The 19,277-nt window shown below is 34.3% G+C and overlaps 1 protein-coding gene across 1 annotated transcript in view; it reads left to right on the forward strand.

Annotated features, from left to right (window-relative positions):
- LOC150079438 (activating signal cointegrator 1 complex subunit 2) overlaps positions 1-19,277 on the forward strand; it is a 167,230-nt gene that overhangs the window by 56,729 nt on the left and 91,224 nt on the right. The window contains exons 7-9 of the mRNA XM_090383069.1: positions 7,840-8,072; positions 12,029-12,100; positions 12,254-12,361. Coding sequence (XP_090239195.1) covers positions 7,840-8,072; positions 12,029-12,100; positions 12,254-12,361 — 413 coding nt within the window. The remainder of the gene's footprint in view (positions 1-7,839; positions 8,073-12,028; positions 12,101-12,253; positions 12,362-19,277) is intronic.

The raw sequence follows: 19,277 nt of genomic DNA on the forward strand, positions 1-19,277 counted from the left end.
AATAAATAATACACTCAGTAGTGAAAGTGTTAAGGTCCAGAGTGTGTGAGGTGGCCACACATTGCCAAAAATTCTAGAAATGATGTGGTCATCATCAAATATTGCTTGTTTAGTGACTGAGCAATGTACAGGGTTGTTAAAATTAAAGTATCCCTATGTAGAGGGCTCTGGAGCGAGTTCTAAGGCTCGTACTGAAGAGAAATTTGGACAACAGCTACAATAAAGAATGCGCTTGCCATTTATTAAGGAAAAAAAATTTTTACAAAATTTGTCACTGTACGGCTGGCACATAACTATCTTAGTTACGATTATTCAAATAACTTACGTTATTTGCATAATCGTAAGTTATTGCCACAGCGCCACTACTCAGGTGTACTGTATAAAAGCAAAGCAGTCTCTTCAAAATCATACAGTAGATGTTTGCCTGCACTACAGCAGCAATGCCAACAATGTTGCAGGAAAAGGTGCTATTAGTGAAGCTGTACTATCAGAACAGCAACAATGCAGCTGCAGCTATCAGAGAATTCCGGTGTCAGAAGCGCATAAGGTGTGGACCTATGACTGTTTGTGCTGTCCGCAAAATGATTGCAAAATTTGAAGCGACAGGACATCTTGGTGTTCAACCAGGTAGAGGTCGAAAACAAGTGGACTCCTCTCATGCTGAAGATGTGGCTATGGCTGTTGTGGGTTTATCAAGTCAATCTCCATGTGGTAGTGCAAGTGTGTCAGCTGTTTCTCGTGGCACCTCCGTAGCCAGGTGGGCAGGAGCAGCAGTGCATAGCACACGCTTCTTGATTAGACCGGGGTTCGAGCCCATGCCCACCAAATACGGAGGATGCAGAAAGGTCAGGAAATGACCACCACATATCCCCGGAGCAATATGGCCTTAGTTGCTAATGCTCCTAAAAACCAAATAACAACAACAACAGCTGTTTCTCGTGGAAGTAGACATGCCGTATTCCACTGTAAGGCTAGTAATGCATCAGATGTTGCCGTACTATCCTTACAAGATGCACATGCTACAGCAGCTAAAGCATGGTGATGCGGATATTCGTTTCACATATGCACTTCAGTTTCTGGCACAAATGACAGTGGATATCACTTGACCATGGAACATCCTTTGGAGTGATGAAGCCCACTTATGCAACAGAAAACCCTCGCGTTATCCAAGAGGTCCCGTTGCATTCTCCAAAAGTGACAGTGTGGTGTGGATTTACGGCCACATTCATGATTGGGCCATATTTGTTTGAACAGGTAACGCCGACTGGACCCCGCACCTCTGTTACTGGACAGCAATATTATGAAATGTTGCCAAATTTTGCAATACCAGAGCTGCAACGACATGGGTGCCTTCAGGATACCATATTCATGCAAGATGGTGCACCACTCCATATCCACCGTTGTGTCCAAAGATCGCTAAGGCAGCACTTTACAGATTAAGGGTCATCAGCCGTTGTTTCCAGACATCTTGACCACCCCCATCACCGGACATCACCCCATGTGACTTCTGGTTGTGGGGATTTTTGAAGAACCAGGTGTATCGGGAAGGATGTCAAACTCTGACAGATCTGAAGGACAGCATTAGACGTCATGTGCTGGCTATTCCAGTTGACATGTTACGTTCTGCTGTAGAAAATGCTGTTCTTCAAATGGAAACTGTTGTTGACCAAAATGGAGGACACACTGAACAATTGTAACACTGTTCAAGTGATTTGTATTGCCACAGCACTATATAGTGACAGATTTTGTAACTAATTTTTTTTTCAATAAATGACGAGTGCATTCTTTATTGTACCTATTATCCAAATTTCTCTTTAGTACGAGCCTTAGAACTCGCTCCAGAGCCCTCTACATAAAAAAGGGGGGGGGGGGTAAACGGCAACCATTATCAACCCACTGCAGGATGGAAGCCTTCTCAACAATTCATGTTGAGAGAAATGGACCATAATCTGCCCAGCTGGTCCAGTGCGGGTTGGCAGATCGACCGTATTTAGCAGTCAGGGGCTTGAACCCCGGTCTACTCAAGGAGCATGTGTTACTGCACTCCCACTCCTGACCATTCGGCTACGGAGGCCATAGCCCTCTACATAGGGATACTTTAATTTTAACAACCCTGTATAAGGGAGCTTCATCCTGCATAAAAACATTAGCCTGTGTTTTAATTTGGTTGATGACGGAAAGAGGGTAACCCCTATTTAAAAATCTGTCAGTCAATGTCTGGACTTCAGTGATTAACAATGATTCCAGTGTTGAGTATTTATATGCATTCAGAAATTGGTTAAAAATAATAGATTGTTTGTACCATTTTTCTCTCTCTCTCTCTCTCACACTCAAAAATCAGATAGTATTGTGTAATATCGCAGTGGGGTTCATCTAAGCAGTAAATGTGTCAGGACTGTGTGTTGGAGCTTCCTCAAAGAATGGTCCAGTTATAAAGTTTGTTGTGAACTCGCAATAGGTAGTAACATGGAAATTGGAAAGGAACATCATTGATAACATGTAGAGGTAGGGTTCCCCATAACTCCAATTATAACAAACTTCTATCTGTCGTTGTGGAAGTTGATAGCTTAAATAATTCAAGGAGGAACGGGACAAACATTTAGAGGGAATGGATGTGTGAAATGGGGTTTGTTTTTCTTTTTTTTTTTTTTTTGGGCTGATGCTACATTAGCTTGCTTTCTTGCATCACATGCCTTGATTACTACTACTATAACTGGACTTCAGGAAGTTTGTTTGGTGGAGCATGTTGTTGACCACTGTAATAAGCTGCCTTCCTGGATGGTTGAGGTGGATAATCTGGTAAGGTTTAATGAGAAATTAGATAAGTGCCTTCTGGCAGTGGGAAGAGTATGATAATTATGATACAAGGATTACACAGATAGTTTTATTTATTTATTTATTTTTTTATGCAGCATATGTCTAGCTTCCTTGCATCTTATTGCCTATACTAATTATAGTTATTCACACCACCAGAATTGAACCACATTGGTTCACAAGATGTTCCAAGGCAACAAAGCCGTCCATCTCTACCGGGACAAAAACTCAGCACAAAGTTAGAGCCACATGCTTCACCATGCTAACTGGTGGAGTATGTGGATCTTGTTAGGGATCATTGCAGAAAAGTACTTTTAGGACTGTTACAATACACTAGCAGACAGGTTTTGCTGTGGCACCATCAGCCACAGCAAACACAGTAATGGTCATAGTAGTTTATCAACAACAGCTGTCATGGATTAGGAATTGTCCTTGACCAGGGGCTACAAGACACCCGTTTCTTTGAATTGCTTGTGTAAAATGGTGCCCCATTTTACACAGTCAGTTCTGGAAAGAGGTCCTCATCTTAAGATTTTTAAATGAGAGTAATACTCTTAAATCAGAGGCTAGGCATCACTATTGTTTTAGTAAAAGAACTTTAGAAAAAAAAATTAACAAAATATCTTTCATTTGCTGTACAACTTTGACTTTCATGCTACTATGACCATATGACATCTTAGATGTATGTATTTCACTAGTCATGTTGCAAAATGTATTTTGCATGCTAATTGCTTGTAATATCAAACCCTGGTGTCACTTTTTGGAATTTTTTGTGCTTTTGGTTTCTCTCAATACAACCTGTTGCAAATTTGATCTGGCTAATTCATGATTTTCTGTCAGTAGGCAGCCAAAGTGATGCAGTTTAATTATAACCACCCTGTATGTATGTAACATAACTTATGTATGAGAAATTACTGCCAAAAATTATATGAACAGATAGTTTGCAATAATCTGGACAATGGAAAGCATGTTCAAATTGGGGGTAAACAGTGAAGATAAGTCTGATTGCTGTAGAATAAGCAATATGATTATCTTGGATAAATGGTTGCTAGGAAAACTAATGATGATGAAGTACAGTAAAAACAACAGGGTTGGATGGATGATGTTCATACAGTTATAATAAAAGATAGTGGCATGTGATTGCATCAGACAGTTAGGAATTGATATTAAGATGATTATTATCCTTGGTAATCCCATCAGATTGGGGAAGTGCTGATGTTTTCCTAATCAATAAAGGAAGTATTAAAGCATTGATGGTCAATATAGACCAGTGACTGACTTCTGTAGAAGGCAGGATCAAGAGTTATGTAGTCATAGGCCACCTCTAATAAGAATGGAATCCTAAAGGAAGTCTTGCTTTACCCGCCCAGTCAATTACAATGACAAGGTCATAAAGCAGTTTTATGCAAACAGCTTTAATATTATATATCTAGATTTTAATAGGGTTTTTGATACATTTTTCCATGAGATATTGCTGTATAAACTGGAGCAAGCTGGAATTGTAGGAAAGATTCTTAGGTAGATTTGGTGATTGGCTAAAGGACAGGAAACAAAAGGTGATCACAAGTATTCTTCAGAGCAGACTAGCACTGATTCTTCTGTTGTTTCTAATTTTCTTTAATGACGTGGAAATGCAAAGGAAGCTATCAGTTTGCTGATGATTTGAAGTTTATGTGGGTGATTAACAACCAGAACCAATTTATGTTGCTTCAGAATTAACTTGGACTGGTTACAGGTATGTTTTGAAAAATAGCAACTAGGGTTTAATGTTCTTGTATGTGGGTAACAAACTCAAGGATTACAGATGGAAAAGAGTTTAAATGTGTTTCTGGATGAGAAAGATTTGGGTGGAAAGGGTTATAATACAAACAGAAATGAAGTTTTCCATTCAGTGTACTCTGGCAACCAAGAAGATGCATGGTGTTCTAACAGGGATTTGCCTTTGCAAGTAAGGGAGCTATATTCTCACTGGTAGTTAACTGGTCCCCATGAAATTTTATTTTCAAGCAGTATGTAATATCAGTGATTGGGATGGTTTATTTTATTTTTATTTTTTTTATTTTTTTGCTTTTGCATAATGCAACATTTTTATCTCTGCACTTTCTTTTTATAAACTGACCACTGCAGCAAGATTTAGAAACTTCTGACTCCAGAACTTTTCAATCACTAGTCCAACTAATATGAAATGATACAGAAAAATTTAAATGTGTGAAAACTAGAAATGTGAAATACCTTGGAAACTAAGGGTATCTGGAGAAAGCAGGTTGCACATCTAAAATCTACATTTAAAAAAAAACTAAGTACACCATATTTCTATCAAAAAATTTCATTATTGGGCATAAATTAACAAGGTATATGGATTTTTGAAATGTTAAGTAAAAAAAAAAAAAAAAAAGGATGTAGTTAGTTGTAGTTAGATGAAATGTTAATTAATCCTCAGGGATCATTTCCCATAACTTCCAGTTGTACTTAGGTATCAGTGATTGGTGTTTTGGCTTACCTGATAATGTTGTATATTGAATTTTGGAATCCAAACAGAAATTTTTCTTCAAAGCAAGGTCTTGCTTGCTTGCTTTGAAGATAAAATTAATGGGAATTAAAAGATTTTTTTGAAGAACCTAGGAGTTGAATGTGTTTTAAAAATGTCATTTCCATTCGTTAATTCCCTAGATGGCTTTTGTGTGTGGTGATTACAAAACTAAATCTCTGTATAACTTAAGGAAAGCATATGAACTTTATTTTAGCTGCAAATTAGGTGATCAAAACAAGAATTGGGCTCTCATATATGCTATACTAATTATGCTTTTGTATCTTGAATGCTGGTTTAAAAAATAAGTGTAAAATATTTGTGCCATTCACTGTTCACATTGTGTGGCAGGATCCAGCCAATCATGTCAGACTGGTATTTTTGTATAACTAAAATTCAAGGATGGAAAGAGAAGAACGGGGGAAAAGATGGGGTATTTGAGTATCCAAATATCCCATCAGCCATTAGACCAGTTGTTCACATTGATGAACAACCTGTTCTACCAGAAACCTGATTATTAGAAGAGGAAAACATGGATGAACCAACTGAAACAGTCATGTGAGCTCTGGATCAGAATATGAATGCCCAGACCCAAGCAAACCTCATCTTATAAGGCATTAAATTATTTTGCACGTGATTTTAATCTGTTTTTAAGATTTTCAGCTGAAGGAATGGAATTTACTGTACTAAAAGATAAAACTTCACTGTATTTCATAAACAACAAAAAGAGCATTTTTAATATTCTGCTACGGAATATTCACTTTGTTACTGTAATGATGATGAACTGCTTGAAACCCTTGAAAGAGAATATAAGGAACAAGAATGGAAGTTTTCATCAACACTTTGAAATTAAGTTTGAAAGCTGTGCCACTCCAAATGGAATCATATTATCCATCTATACCAAACAATCATCTGCATAAAAGAATCCTATGAGAACCTTAAGAGAATCCTGTATATTCTCTTAAAGTACAGTACAATATAAGTGGCAATGTCTGTGGAAATTTCAGTTATCGGGATTCTTTTAGGTCTACAGTCTAGCTGTTAAAATATTGTTGCTTTTTGCACAAATATGAGACAGTCAAGCAAAATCCATTCATTACGAAACTAAGTTTGGTCCTCCTGCATGAATCTTGTAACAGGAAAGAAAAATGTTATCTGTAAACCAGTAGCTGAGGGAACAAACATTTTTACCATCACTTTACATAAAAATAGGTCTAATGAAGAATTTTGTAAAAGCTATGGATAGGAATGGAGATGGTTTTTGATATTTAAAACTAAAATTTCCATGCATTAGTGATACCAAAATTAAAGAAGGTTTATTCATCAGTGCACAGATTAGAGAGTTCTGAAAGATGAATATTTTGAAAAAGTGTTAAATCCTTTGAAAATGGAAGCTTGAAATCCTTTGAGAAAGTTTTTGAGCATTTTTTGGGGCAACAACAGACAACTATGAAATCTCGGTTGAGAATTTATTACAAACCTACCAAAATCTTGGTTGCAATAAGTCTCTGAAAATACACTTCTTCCATTCTCACTTACTTTTTTCCCACATAACCTGGACATGTTAGTGATGAACACAAATGTTTTCATCAAGATGTTGTAGTCATGGTAGTGTGCAAAGTTTTTTTAGATTGGAAACACTTCTTGCTTATTTTCTTTTAAATCATTAGCTGTGTTGGAATTAGTTTTGAACACTATCTTTGAAATATCTCCATAGGAAATAGTCACATAGGGTTTAAATTGGATAATAAAGGCAACTGACTGAGACCTCCACTATAAATATCAGGAAATCAGTTTGAGAGAGCATTGTTTCAATTTTTCTTTCAAAAAAATTCCAATACAAAAAATTGTCAATTTTGACCTGTGAGAAAAGGAGTAAAGTCGTTCTGAAAAACATGTTGAAATCAGAAATGATTGTACCTTCAGTGAACACAGTTTTGAGGATGCCAATACTTGGCGGGGCACACTAAACAATAACTCATTGAAAATGTAAGGGATTTTCAGTAATGACACAATGATTGCTAAAGCTCAACCATGAGACTTTTTGTATAACTGTTTAAATGAGAATAATGAGCTTTATCAGAAAATCTGCATTGCATTTAAAATGCGAAGATTTTCAATATTCTTGAAAATATTGAAAGTCTTGCAAAACACATCTGCTTCCCAATTTCAGTTTAAGGTTGAGATAACATAACACACAAATTGGCTTGTGAACATACTTTATATAGAAAAAATTCATTTAGCCGTATGAAATGGAGTATAGGTTGAGTGTAAAGTCAGGGTGTTGTTTCCTACCAAAAATATTGGATAGTATTTTACAGGTGAATGAACTTAACTTTTCTGTTCAACTTAAAGTTGAACAGAAATTATCCCCACACCCCTTCCCAGAAAAACCCCTTTAATTATAATATATGTAATAAGTAAAATTTTCATATAAAATATTATCAGTTGTGCAAAATATTCTCTCCATTTATTACATCTGTTATTAATCACTTTAGATATTTGACAGAATCATAGGAATACTTGGTTTACACAATGATTGTGATTTAGAACATAGTGAAATAAAGAAGATAGGGGAAATTGTCCCTCTTCCTATAATAAGCACAATTCCTTGGGAAAAGCTAGAAGATGTAATTCATTATATAGTTGATACCAGTGCAACTCTCAGTGCCTTTCTGGATGTTTATCCACCTGCTTGTATTTCCTTCCAAGAAGAGAAAACAACACAAAAGTAAGTTAAGAATTTTTGTCACTTTAAAATAAATCTATTGCCTTACAGATGCACTCCTGAACTGTATCATAGCCTTAGGAATATTGAATAAATTTAAATTTACATTTTTTTTTTTTTTTTTTTTTTGTACTATTAAAAATATCCAAATGGTGATTATTTGACAGGTGTATAGGGACAATGTACAAACTGCTGTAAAAATAAGATTCTGGCCTTGAGAGGAGAAGAGTATAGATTCACCTTAGAGAACTGCAGCAGTGCAACTGGGAAACATTAAATTGAGATGCCTATATTTATTTAGGCATCTTATTAAATGTCACTAAATATTGAATAAATTCCTATGTATTTGTGATAAAAAAATTTTCCACCTGCTTTGTCACTGAGAAGATTTTGGAGATAGGTAAAAAATAAATTGACACGAAAATAAACTGTAAACATTAAGGTGGATGCTGAGAGAATCATTTGTGTATTGAATATTATAAAACTGTCATCCTTGTTTTTAACTCAAGAAATTACTAGAAATAATCCATTTCCTCTTTCAGCAGTCAAAGTGGTCTTAGTCACTTACTTCTTAACTGATAACATTCTCAGTGTCACTTTTTGGAAAATAGTTTTGTATACAGATGTGTTTAATGTATGTTTGGTAAATACATATCTCCTGGTACATATGCCACATCTTACTGCATACATCTGCATGTACATACTATTTTATGATATGTGCTTATAGCAAAACAATGAAAATTGTTTTGCTATATAGCAAAGTTTTGTTATATAGCAAAACAAGCATTGTTTTGCTATATAGCAAAACAATGAAAATTGTTTTGCTATAAGCATGATTTGGTGACTAGTCAGTATTGTTCTCACCACTATACATAATATTAGCACCTATAATGTTATTTGTTTCCTTGTTCAGTGTTCTTTTAACAATGTGCTTTCAGTCTTTAACAATGTGCTTTCAGCTTTAGTTAAACCATTAAGAATTCAACAGTTTATACAATAATACTACATGCAGTTTTTAATCATAATGGATGACAAAAAAAGTTGTTTAATTTTTGCCAATTAGAAGATAAGACTTTAAAGAAAGTTTGACCTATTGCAATTAGCACAGTAGTGGCAAAGGTTGGCTTATTAAAAGTGAGATTTAACATTCAGCAGTTTTCACATGTATAACCTGTTTTTAATGATATAAATCTCATAACTGATATTTAAATTTTTTGTAATTGACATTTAAGTAATAAATGAATTTTGCTTTTAGCAACATTAATGATTAATAACAAAAATTTAATATTTTTGTCATTAATTTAGTATGTGTATCATTAAAAACTGATACTACTGTATTTTTGTGTAATTTATATACTGCATTGTTTATGCAAATAAAATTACATTTTTATTGATTTATAGATACATCATCAATAATTTCAAGCGAAAAAAATTTTGGACTAGTAGGGGTACATTTCTTTCTTTGTAACATGGATTTCTGTAAACATTTGCCATCCACTTAACATATAGGTTTTTAAGAATATAATCTATAGATTAAGCAGATGCCACCTTACTATAGTCTTTAGACAACAATTGAATTCTTTGCTCATTCACTTTTTTTGCATACACCATTTGACCAGTACACACAAACAAGCTAAAATTTCACAAGTTAATCAAATGTATATTTTGAGAACTCAATCCACATGCCTGGCATTCTCTCTCTCTCTCTCTCTCTCTCTCTCTCTCTCTCTCTCTCTGTATCAGGTGCTCAATTAATCAGCTTATGTAGATGTAACTGAGTGAGCAGCAATGCCAGAGGGAAAAAATGTCACTCTTTGTTATTACTTGCAAGGAAGATGATTTGATATACCTTGTGAATTCCTTATAATGAAAGGAATTTTTTCTGTAAAGTACATTTGTTATCATTCTTTCTCTTAAACTGAGCATGTACATACTGACACTTGAAGATGCACAGCACCTGCATTGGAAAATCATGCATTTTGTATCATTAATTAATGATCAATGGTTTCTTCCCCCCCCACTCCTGCAGCTGTATACAAAATGGATTACACGTGTACCTATAATGTGAGTTAGTTACATGAATTCTCTATGTAGTTCTTTGGGAAATTAATAGAAACGTAAAGATGTCACATACTGTATAGTGATAGTATGTGCAATATACGCTCAAATTTTCATCATAATGATGTTTGCCTGTAGGGTTTCAGCAGTTTTTAAAAAGTAGCAAGCTATTCATAAGTCGCAGGCCCCAATTCAGATTTTGAATTTGAGATGTATTTTGAACAAAAAATGCATATAAAACCCTATATTGTATCATTTTTTGGAAAATGGTAGTGACTTTGAAATACTTTATATTTCAAATAATCTGATATTGAATTAACAAAGATATTCTGTATTTGCTTTACGCTCATTTGGTGTAAGTATCACCCATATCATGTAACCATATAAACTTAAGCCAGGTTTGCTGGAACCACGTAACCTCAACTCACTGCAGAGATACTGTTCCATTGCTATGCTCTCCTATGATTTTACCATACAGACATTGAATGCTCATTTTCAGTATTTTGCATTAGTGTAACTTTTTTTTGCATCTATACTTTTCTCATGCCAGATGAAGAGCTGTAGATAAACTGATAGATCCAAATTGCAGAATATGCTCTAATTTTTATTCTGAATTACAATTCTGTTGTTCAGAATTAAAATTATTTTAATTGTCATAGAGCCAATGCCTTCTTTCAAGTGTAAAGATGTTTTGCATGTTTCTTACAGTGTGGATTTTTCAAACTTCAGCACAACTAAATTTTGTGCATCCCACTTCAGACTAAATATGATAACTTGAAATTAAAAATTAACTAAAATTTCACTTATCTATGTTATACTTAATTAACATACAGTAAACATCGATTTAATGGACTAATAGGGGAGAAGGGGTGCCCGTTAATGCCGAAAGTCCATTAAATCGAAGGTAACCTGGGTTGGCATTTTTTATTGTTCTTAATGTAAAAAAAAAAGCTTTAATACAATATACAGTACTGTATAATATAAAATTATGTTGCAATTTGGCCTTTGATTTATGGATATCAGAAACAGTTTGTTTGTTTTTTTACACCATAAATTTCACAAACACGTGCTACTGAGACGCCTTGTTCTAATTTCTCAATTAGCTCTAATTTCTGTGCCACATTTAAATTCACACGCTTTCTTTTAACTCCTCTATCACTTGATGCCATTTTAAATTGTAAGGATTGCAAAATTATTTAATAAATAAAGTCACAATTCAGAAATCACAGAAACACTGTATGCAACCTGACCTCATGATAGCTCGAGTCAGACTGAGACCGAAACAAAGCGAGTCGGTAGACCTACAATTTAGTATCCCGAGTCACGTTCAGCTCGCAAGTTGCTGCCTGCTCTTATCTGTAATCTGGGAAAACAGCTATTTGAACACATTTTCAGAAAGAATAAAAAACAACTTCCTGGCTACAATTTCCTGAATTTGATTATAAGAATAAAAGTAGGTAATTATTAATTAATAACAACACTGAAGTTTTGTATAACCTAAAAAAAAATAATATGGTTGGGATTAATATGTACATTACTGTATTATTATTTGTCCAGTCCATTAAATCTGAAATCTGTTATATCAGGTTCCATTAAATCGAGGGTTTACTGTATCTACAATACAAAAACACCATGGGTTGATCAGCCTTTCATGTCGGAATTATCATTAAAAGAAATTCACTTTAATGTAAGGTCTTCTAGTCTATTCTAGAAGTTACAGTTAAACTAACATTCTTAAACCTCATTATAATCAGTAACAAATAGATAACAAGTGTCAATGAAACCTCTCCCGTACTATAATAACTTTGTGTGAAACTTAAGTTTTTTATATAACTTTGAAAAGTATTTTTGATTTGTTAATACAAATGGTCAGAAATCAAGAGAATGTGTCTTAATTTCAGGATTGCAACTTTTTATGAAGTGGTTTTTCCACCTCTACAAAAGGAAATTGAAAACAGAGCTAAACAGGATTTGTATGTATTCACTTAAGTATCATTTCACATTAACAACTTGGAAATTTCATTTTCAGTTTATTATTTTTATTTTTTTATTTTTAACTGTTTTGCTATTCATATTTATTTTTGTGAACATTTATGAAATTTAAGCTTGCATCCTGATTTGTTTAGAAAAATAGAAAACTGCAAAAGGAAAGTGTCGTTAGCCAAGTCTTGTCTCCTAAAGTCATTTAGGGATATTATTGTTTCCAGCTGCATACATCCTATTATTGAAGCCAGGTAAGAACATTGCATATTTTTATATCAAATAAGTAATAAAAAATAATATGTAGTCTTAAGGCAGAAGGCATATCTGTCTGTGTTTCTTTGTGTATTGTTGTAATGCATTATTGTTGTGTAAGAAATGTATTAGCAGCAAACCAGATAACTAGCAGGCTGTATAACCTTATTAATTTGATATCAGATTATTCAAAATGGAGCATATTTCACTACCATTCTCCTACTAACAGAGTTCTATAGGCATTTTATACTGATAATTTGAAGTATGTTTACGATGAAATTCAAATCCTATTTGTGCCCTGCAACTCGTGAATAGCTTTTCTAATTTGAAAAGTCTGCCAAAACTGATGTTCAATCTAAAATGAAATGGAATGGAACTATAGCAAAAATTTGCTACTGTATACATTGCCTTTAAATTTTACATTTCTATCCACCTCCCCAAAAACAGCATGTCGAATCCACGAAATTCATATATCTATAAGTCATGCTATGCATGTATTGTGGCTTCTCTTTTGTCCACAAGTCCAACTCTGTTCTCAATGTCCCTGGACAATTTTCATCATGTTTTTGGGCACCTTTTTCTTTCAAAAGAGGTACATCTGAATCATCACTATCACTTATATTCATCAAACATTCTTTGTCTTTAGCTCGTTTTCCGTAAAAAGAGGAGGGATTCATTTCGAAACATTTTAGAAATAGGTATCTATAAATACTATAAATGAAAATTCGAAATATTTAAAGAGTTTACCTCAATCTCTAGATTATGGTGATAAATGAAATGTTCTCCACATGTGCACATTTGAAATGAAGTCAATGTGGAGGCAATAACTATTTTCAGTCTCAGAGTACGAACAAATTGGAAAACAATGCTCATTGCGGTACCAGGAAGTAATTCGAGCGTGCGCATTGGCGACTGACTGACTTCTATCCCCATTCATTGACAATAATTAGTGCTACAGGGCGGGGTGAACCACCAGTGGGTCGCTATCAAATTTTCACAAAAAACAAATGATAACCCATTTTTCTTGCACATACTGTGTTATTTGTCACTTAAATGAACCAAATTATGAAAAAAACATTGTTTGGGAAATAAAAGTCATCAGTCTTATCTGTCTGTTAGGCTTCATTGTTAAATGAATGCCCCAGTGGGAACATGTTAAAACAAGAGCTGTATTGTTTATTGTGCATTATTGTACTTACCTTTTTTTTTTTTTATTTTTTTTTTTTATGAAAACCCCAAACACGAAAGGTATCAAAACCTATAGTACTTAGTACTGTGCATGGGTTGAAGGAGAAGTATGGCAGGGGGATGCCGGAAACTTTGCTCTAGAGACGAAACATGGGTTTCACCACTTCAAGCCTCCAATAACCAAAGTCTGTGTGAAAGGCAGAGTATCCATATTTTTGGATTTTATTTGCAGCTTAATCCATGCATAAAACTGGCATTCCCCTCTTTTAGCATTGTCACTTACTCAGTAAACTTCATAATTGTGTGCAGGCTACCCTTTCAAATTACAGCTGCATAAGCTAGCCATATGGCACTTGCTTGAACTGGTGAAGACCAGTGTGACTTTGTATAAATGCCTGGGAATGAATTTATAAATGCTCATTGTGTGGATACAGCTGGAAAAATGTTTGATTACAATTTTGAAATTTTACCTTGGTTATATGTAATTAATATTTTTTTTTTTTATGCATGTAAATGGTTGCCATTTATAGAATAGTCTTGTTTTCTTGTCTTTAATCTTGTTTTCAAAATACTTTGCTAAGCCAAGACAAAATATATAAAAATTTTATCATATGTGAATTTTAAAACTCTAATGCACTGAAAATCAGTGGGTTTTTTTTTTATTCTTTTTAGTTGTGTTTAGCATATAGTTCTGTGTAATCTTTTCCTTTCAAGTAAATTCCACACAATGAAGGCAAAATTTCACAGCTGTAATCAAACATACATTTTTGAAATGTTCTAAAGTGATGTCAGATTTGGCTACCAGCTTATATAGCTGTAATATGCAAGGGCAGTCTGCCCTAAGTTAAAGTTCACTGAATAAGTGACAATACCAATAAAACAAGTTAATGTATGAAGTGCATCACATTTTAGGTGCATTAGATTTTTATTTCTTAAATTAATTGAACTTTTTTGTGATTAATACAAGTGAATAGTAAACAACTAATTATCTTGTTATCAATTAATTACTAATTGATTAACTAATAATATATAAAAGTGATTTCACTTCACTGCAGCAAACATAATAATCAGTACTTTCAGCTATAGTGCATGGATAGCCTGTGACATGTATGAAAAAAATAAATATTATTAATTTTTGCTGGATTTCTATTGGTCTGATTTTAATGAAATTTGAGATAGCTCAACAAATCATTCTAAAAGAGCAAATATAAAATTTCATGAAAATCTGTCCACTAGGAATCAAGTTATCACATGCAAACAAATGGACAAATTAATAATAATTGCCAGATTGCTAGTTGGTCAGATTATAATGAAATTTGGGATGACTTAAAAAAGTCTTCCTTATAAGTGCCAAATATAAATTTTCATAAAAAATCCATCCACCAGGAGTTATTCCACTCAGACTGATGGACATGAAGATAATAAGCATTTAAAGAAAAAAAAAAGTCACCTTTTTGCATGGATTATGCAAAAAAATAATATCCTAAAATATGGATATTTTCCTCTTTAACAGGTATGTACAATTATACATAATAAAAAAAATACTTAATTTACCATACAATTTATATACACCAGGCTGTATGATTAGTAAAGGCTGTAAAAATGAAACTTAGCAAAATGATATTGCATACAAAAAAAGTTATTCAGATTCTTTGTGTTTAATTATCTTTATCATATTGACTAAATTAACGCATCTATTCACAAATTTCTGTCACAACAAAACTAAAAGATTCTTAACATTGAATTGTAAAAATTCAATATAGTGTTAATAAGAGTGTGTGTGAAAAAATTTTTAATACTAACATATTGTACTGGTACTTTAAACTCATAAATCAAAATGGGTGTATTTTTGTCCCTTGAACTTCAATTTAACAGGGTCTTCCTGTAGTGATTGTTGATCTTATTTCCATTATTTGCTGAATAGGTGGTTATCAGTTACGTGTTCAATGCGTAATAGTATTTAATTGCCTTTCATGACTTCATAGAAACCTTTGATTTCAGGGGCCCTAGTATTTAAATACTAAAATTTAAAATTTACTGTTTGTGTAAGGCATTGATTACTACTAAACCTAGTCTTAGAAACAGTAAAGATTTTTTTGGCAGGAAAAGAGCTGTTACTTATTAACTGTTTAAAAATTCCTAAATTAAAATACTATTAATGAAGTGAGAAAATGAATGAAATGGAAAAGGCTTATTTTGAGACTATCCTATTATACCATATGATTTAATGTACATAAAGAATTAAAATGAAAATAAACATTTAAAGTTGATTATCTCCTTTTGCAGACTTAATGCAGAATTCACGTTTTTTTTGCAAAAAGGCTATCAATTTTAATTTGTATCTTTTATTTTAATTCTTCTCAAATAAAACCCACTTCACACACACTTTAACCCTTGTGGGTCTTGTACTGAGGCTCAATTTATGTGAGCCGTATATTTCCTTCATTGGGTTATTCATTATGAAATTTGAAGTATTTGCTTTAAGCACAGTGTTTTGAAAGGAATATATTGAGATCTTTCGTTTAGGACTGAGTTGTCGTGGTGCTAATTCAAATCATCCTAAACTACCTCAATCAAAGAATAAATATGTATATGATATTAACACCAGTGAAGAAGGTTCCAAGGTAGGAACAGATTGTATAGTTATTATTATATAGGTATTATTAATATTAGTTAGCTCTCCTTAAATTTCTTTCCAGTGACGGTATGTATGCAGAGAATTGTCTTTGTTTATAATTATTATAGCATATGTCATCATACCTTTCAATGACCACATCAGCAAGAAATTTAAAATGTTGACAGTATCAGTGCATCTGAACAGATGTCAGTGTGGTGAGATATTCCATATCCCTTGCGAATTTTTTTGCATAATATAAAAGTGCTCGTTGTTTTCTCACTTTTATTTTGTCAGTTTTTTTATTTTTGGTTAAATCTGAAAAATATTTTTATTAAATAAAAATAATTAACTTTTTGTTGTAGTTCTGTGATGAACATAACATGTTGAATAGACTAGAAAGGCAAACTGCTGCACATTTATTCAATGAATAGATGTGCAGCAGTTTGTCTTTAGCTAGCAAATGGTTGATTGCTGGAACAAACTTCCACTGTTGTTGTGGAAGTTAATAGCTTAAATAGATTCAAGGAGGAACTGGACAAACTTTTAGAATGAATGGATAGGTGAAATGGGAAGGTTTTTTTTTTTTTTTTGGCTGATGCTTTATAAGCTCCTTTCTTGCATCATATGCCTCTACTAATGCTAATTCATTAAATTTAGGTATTCAGTTTTAGTGTCATTAGTAAAAATTCAGTATTGTTTTCTTACAAAATTACCCAGCCTAAGGTGAAAAATTTGTGTATAAACCACAAGACAAGGTACTATTTTTTAATTATTAAGATTATAACTTTATAGGACACTCAATAAAATTTGGTAGGTTTATTTTCTCTAAACTTAGGTCATTAAGTTTAATTACAATTGTATATTATTTATTATGACCACACCATCCATAATGAACTACTGCATAGCTCACAGCATATAAAGCTGAACAGCTTCCTACACATTGGTAATTTCCATCTGGTTGTGCAAGTAAAAGTGATAAAGTAGCAGTTGTCGGACTTAGTAAAGATATCATGGAGGTTCAAAGGGGTGTGATTGTGGGAGCTCTTGCATCAAGTGCTTCCATATTGGAAACAGTATGTCTTGTCAGTTGTTTATGGCCCACTGTGGTTAAGTTGTACAAAGAATTGTGTCAAATGAGCCAAACCACTTCCCACCAACAGAACTGTAAAGGATTATGCAAGGTGGATGTTCGTGATAAGGGAAGGGTGCAGTGCATTGTACATGCTCAATGGCAAGTCACTGTGCAACAGTTTACATCGCAATATAATGTGGGGAATGCAGTATCCCATAACAGTATCCCAAATAATGTGCCGTACACGCAGATGCATGGAGTTCCACAGCAGATGACTCAAGAAACACCCTCTCCTCGCCACTGATTGTTTATCATCAATGACAAATGCTGTAGTGTCAACAACATGTTGATTGGACACTGGAGGACTGGAAATAAGTGTGCTGGTTAGATAAATCCAAATACCTGGTGCAACATACCAATAGATACCTTCATGTGTGGCGCAAGCAACACGAGTCCATGTATCCATCGTGTATGGTGCCCACTATCCAGGCAGGTGGCAGTGGTTGCTTAATATGGGGCATGTTTTGCTGACAAGAACTAGGATCCCTTGTGCATATAGACCAATGTTTCACTGGTGAGGTCCATGGACAGCTCTTAGGAGATCTTGTGCACCCTGCATTGTTGCATTTTTTCCCAGACAAACGGGAGCTTCCAAGACGATAATGTGCCATGTCATCAGACTCACACTGTGCACAACTGGTTTGAGAAATGCAGTCAAGACATCACCCATCTTGATTGACCTCAATCCAATTGAACACCTGTGAGATGTTTTCAAACGGGAAGTGAGGTATATGGACACACAACCATCATCTATTCTGGTAAGCCTTTCAGGCAGCATGGCTGCAAATCCCTATAAACTTCTTCAGACATCTAGTGGAGTTAATGAGTAGGTGAATAGCAGATGTTATCTGTATGAATGGCAGCCCAACACAGTATTAGGTATGTGGTCATAATTCAGTTTTCACTCTGTGAGTCCACAAGCAACCACATTCATGAGTTTTACATAACAATATACAGGCAACTCTCAGTTTATGAATGAATTCCGTTCAAGACATTGTTCGTTATATGTTTTGTTTATTATGTCCAATAAATCCACAAAAGCAAGGCTTTTGTAGATTTATTGGATGATTGTTTTCTACATCAGCATGTTCGGGAGTCAACTAGAGGGAGTAATACTCTTGATCTGATTATCAGTAGTGATTCTTCATGCATTAAGAATCTGCAGATAAAGGAACCACTAGGTGGCAGTGATCACAGTGTGCTGAAGTGGGATTTACTCAAAGAGGTAACTACCATCAGGGATAAAGGGAAGGATTTTTGCTTTCGTAAAGGCGACTACGGTGGTCTGAGACTATTTAAATTCTATACAGTTGGACCGACTGAGATTACCAACAGCAAATTCAAAATGGGAAGCATTCAAAGAATTTATCTTGGAAGCTACTAGGCTTTACATACCAACTAAGAAATATTGTTTAAGGTTTAGGCCTAAATGAATGTCAGATGAACTAATGAGACATGGCAGAGAAGAAAAATGCACGGCATACATATAAATTAATGGGTGACATGGAAGCCTATAATAGATATAAGCTGGTCTGTGTGCCGCCTCTGTAGCCAGGTGGGCAGGAGCTGCAGTGCATAGCACACGCTTCTTGATTAGACCGGGGTTCGAGCCCGTGACCACCAAATACGGAAAGGTCAGGGAATGACCACTGCATATCCCCGGAGCATTATGGCCTTAGTTGCTAATGCTCCTAAAAACCAAATAACAAACAAACAAACAAAACAAGCTGGTCTGTAACCAAGTCACAAAGGAGATTAGGCAGGCAAAGGCAGATAATGAGAAATCTTTGGCAAAGGATGCAAAGAAAAACAGCAAAGAGTTCTTTATCTATGTAAACTCTAGAAGGAAAGGGTTGAATCAGATTGGTCCACTGGATATTAATGGTTCAACTGTTGATGATCCAGCTCAGGTGGCTAACAAACTAAATGAGTATTTTCCATCTACATTCACACATGAGGAGTTATTCAGCGAGGGGAA

Source organism: Mastigoproctus giganteus, chromosome 10 (assembly GCF_048544385.1).
Source record: "Mastigoproctus giganteus isolate SK-2022 chromosome 10, ASM4854438v1, whole genome shotgun sequence".
Lineage (NCBI taxonomy): Eukaryota > Metazoa > Arthropoda > Arachnida > Uropygi > Thelyphonidae > Mastigoproctus > Mastigoproctus giganteus.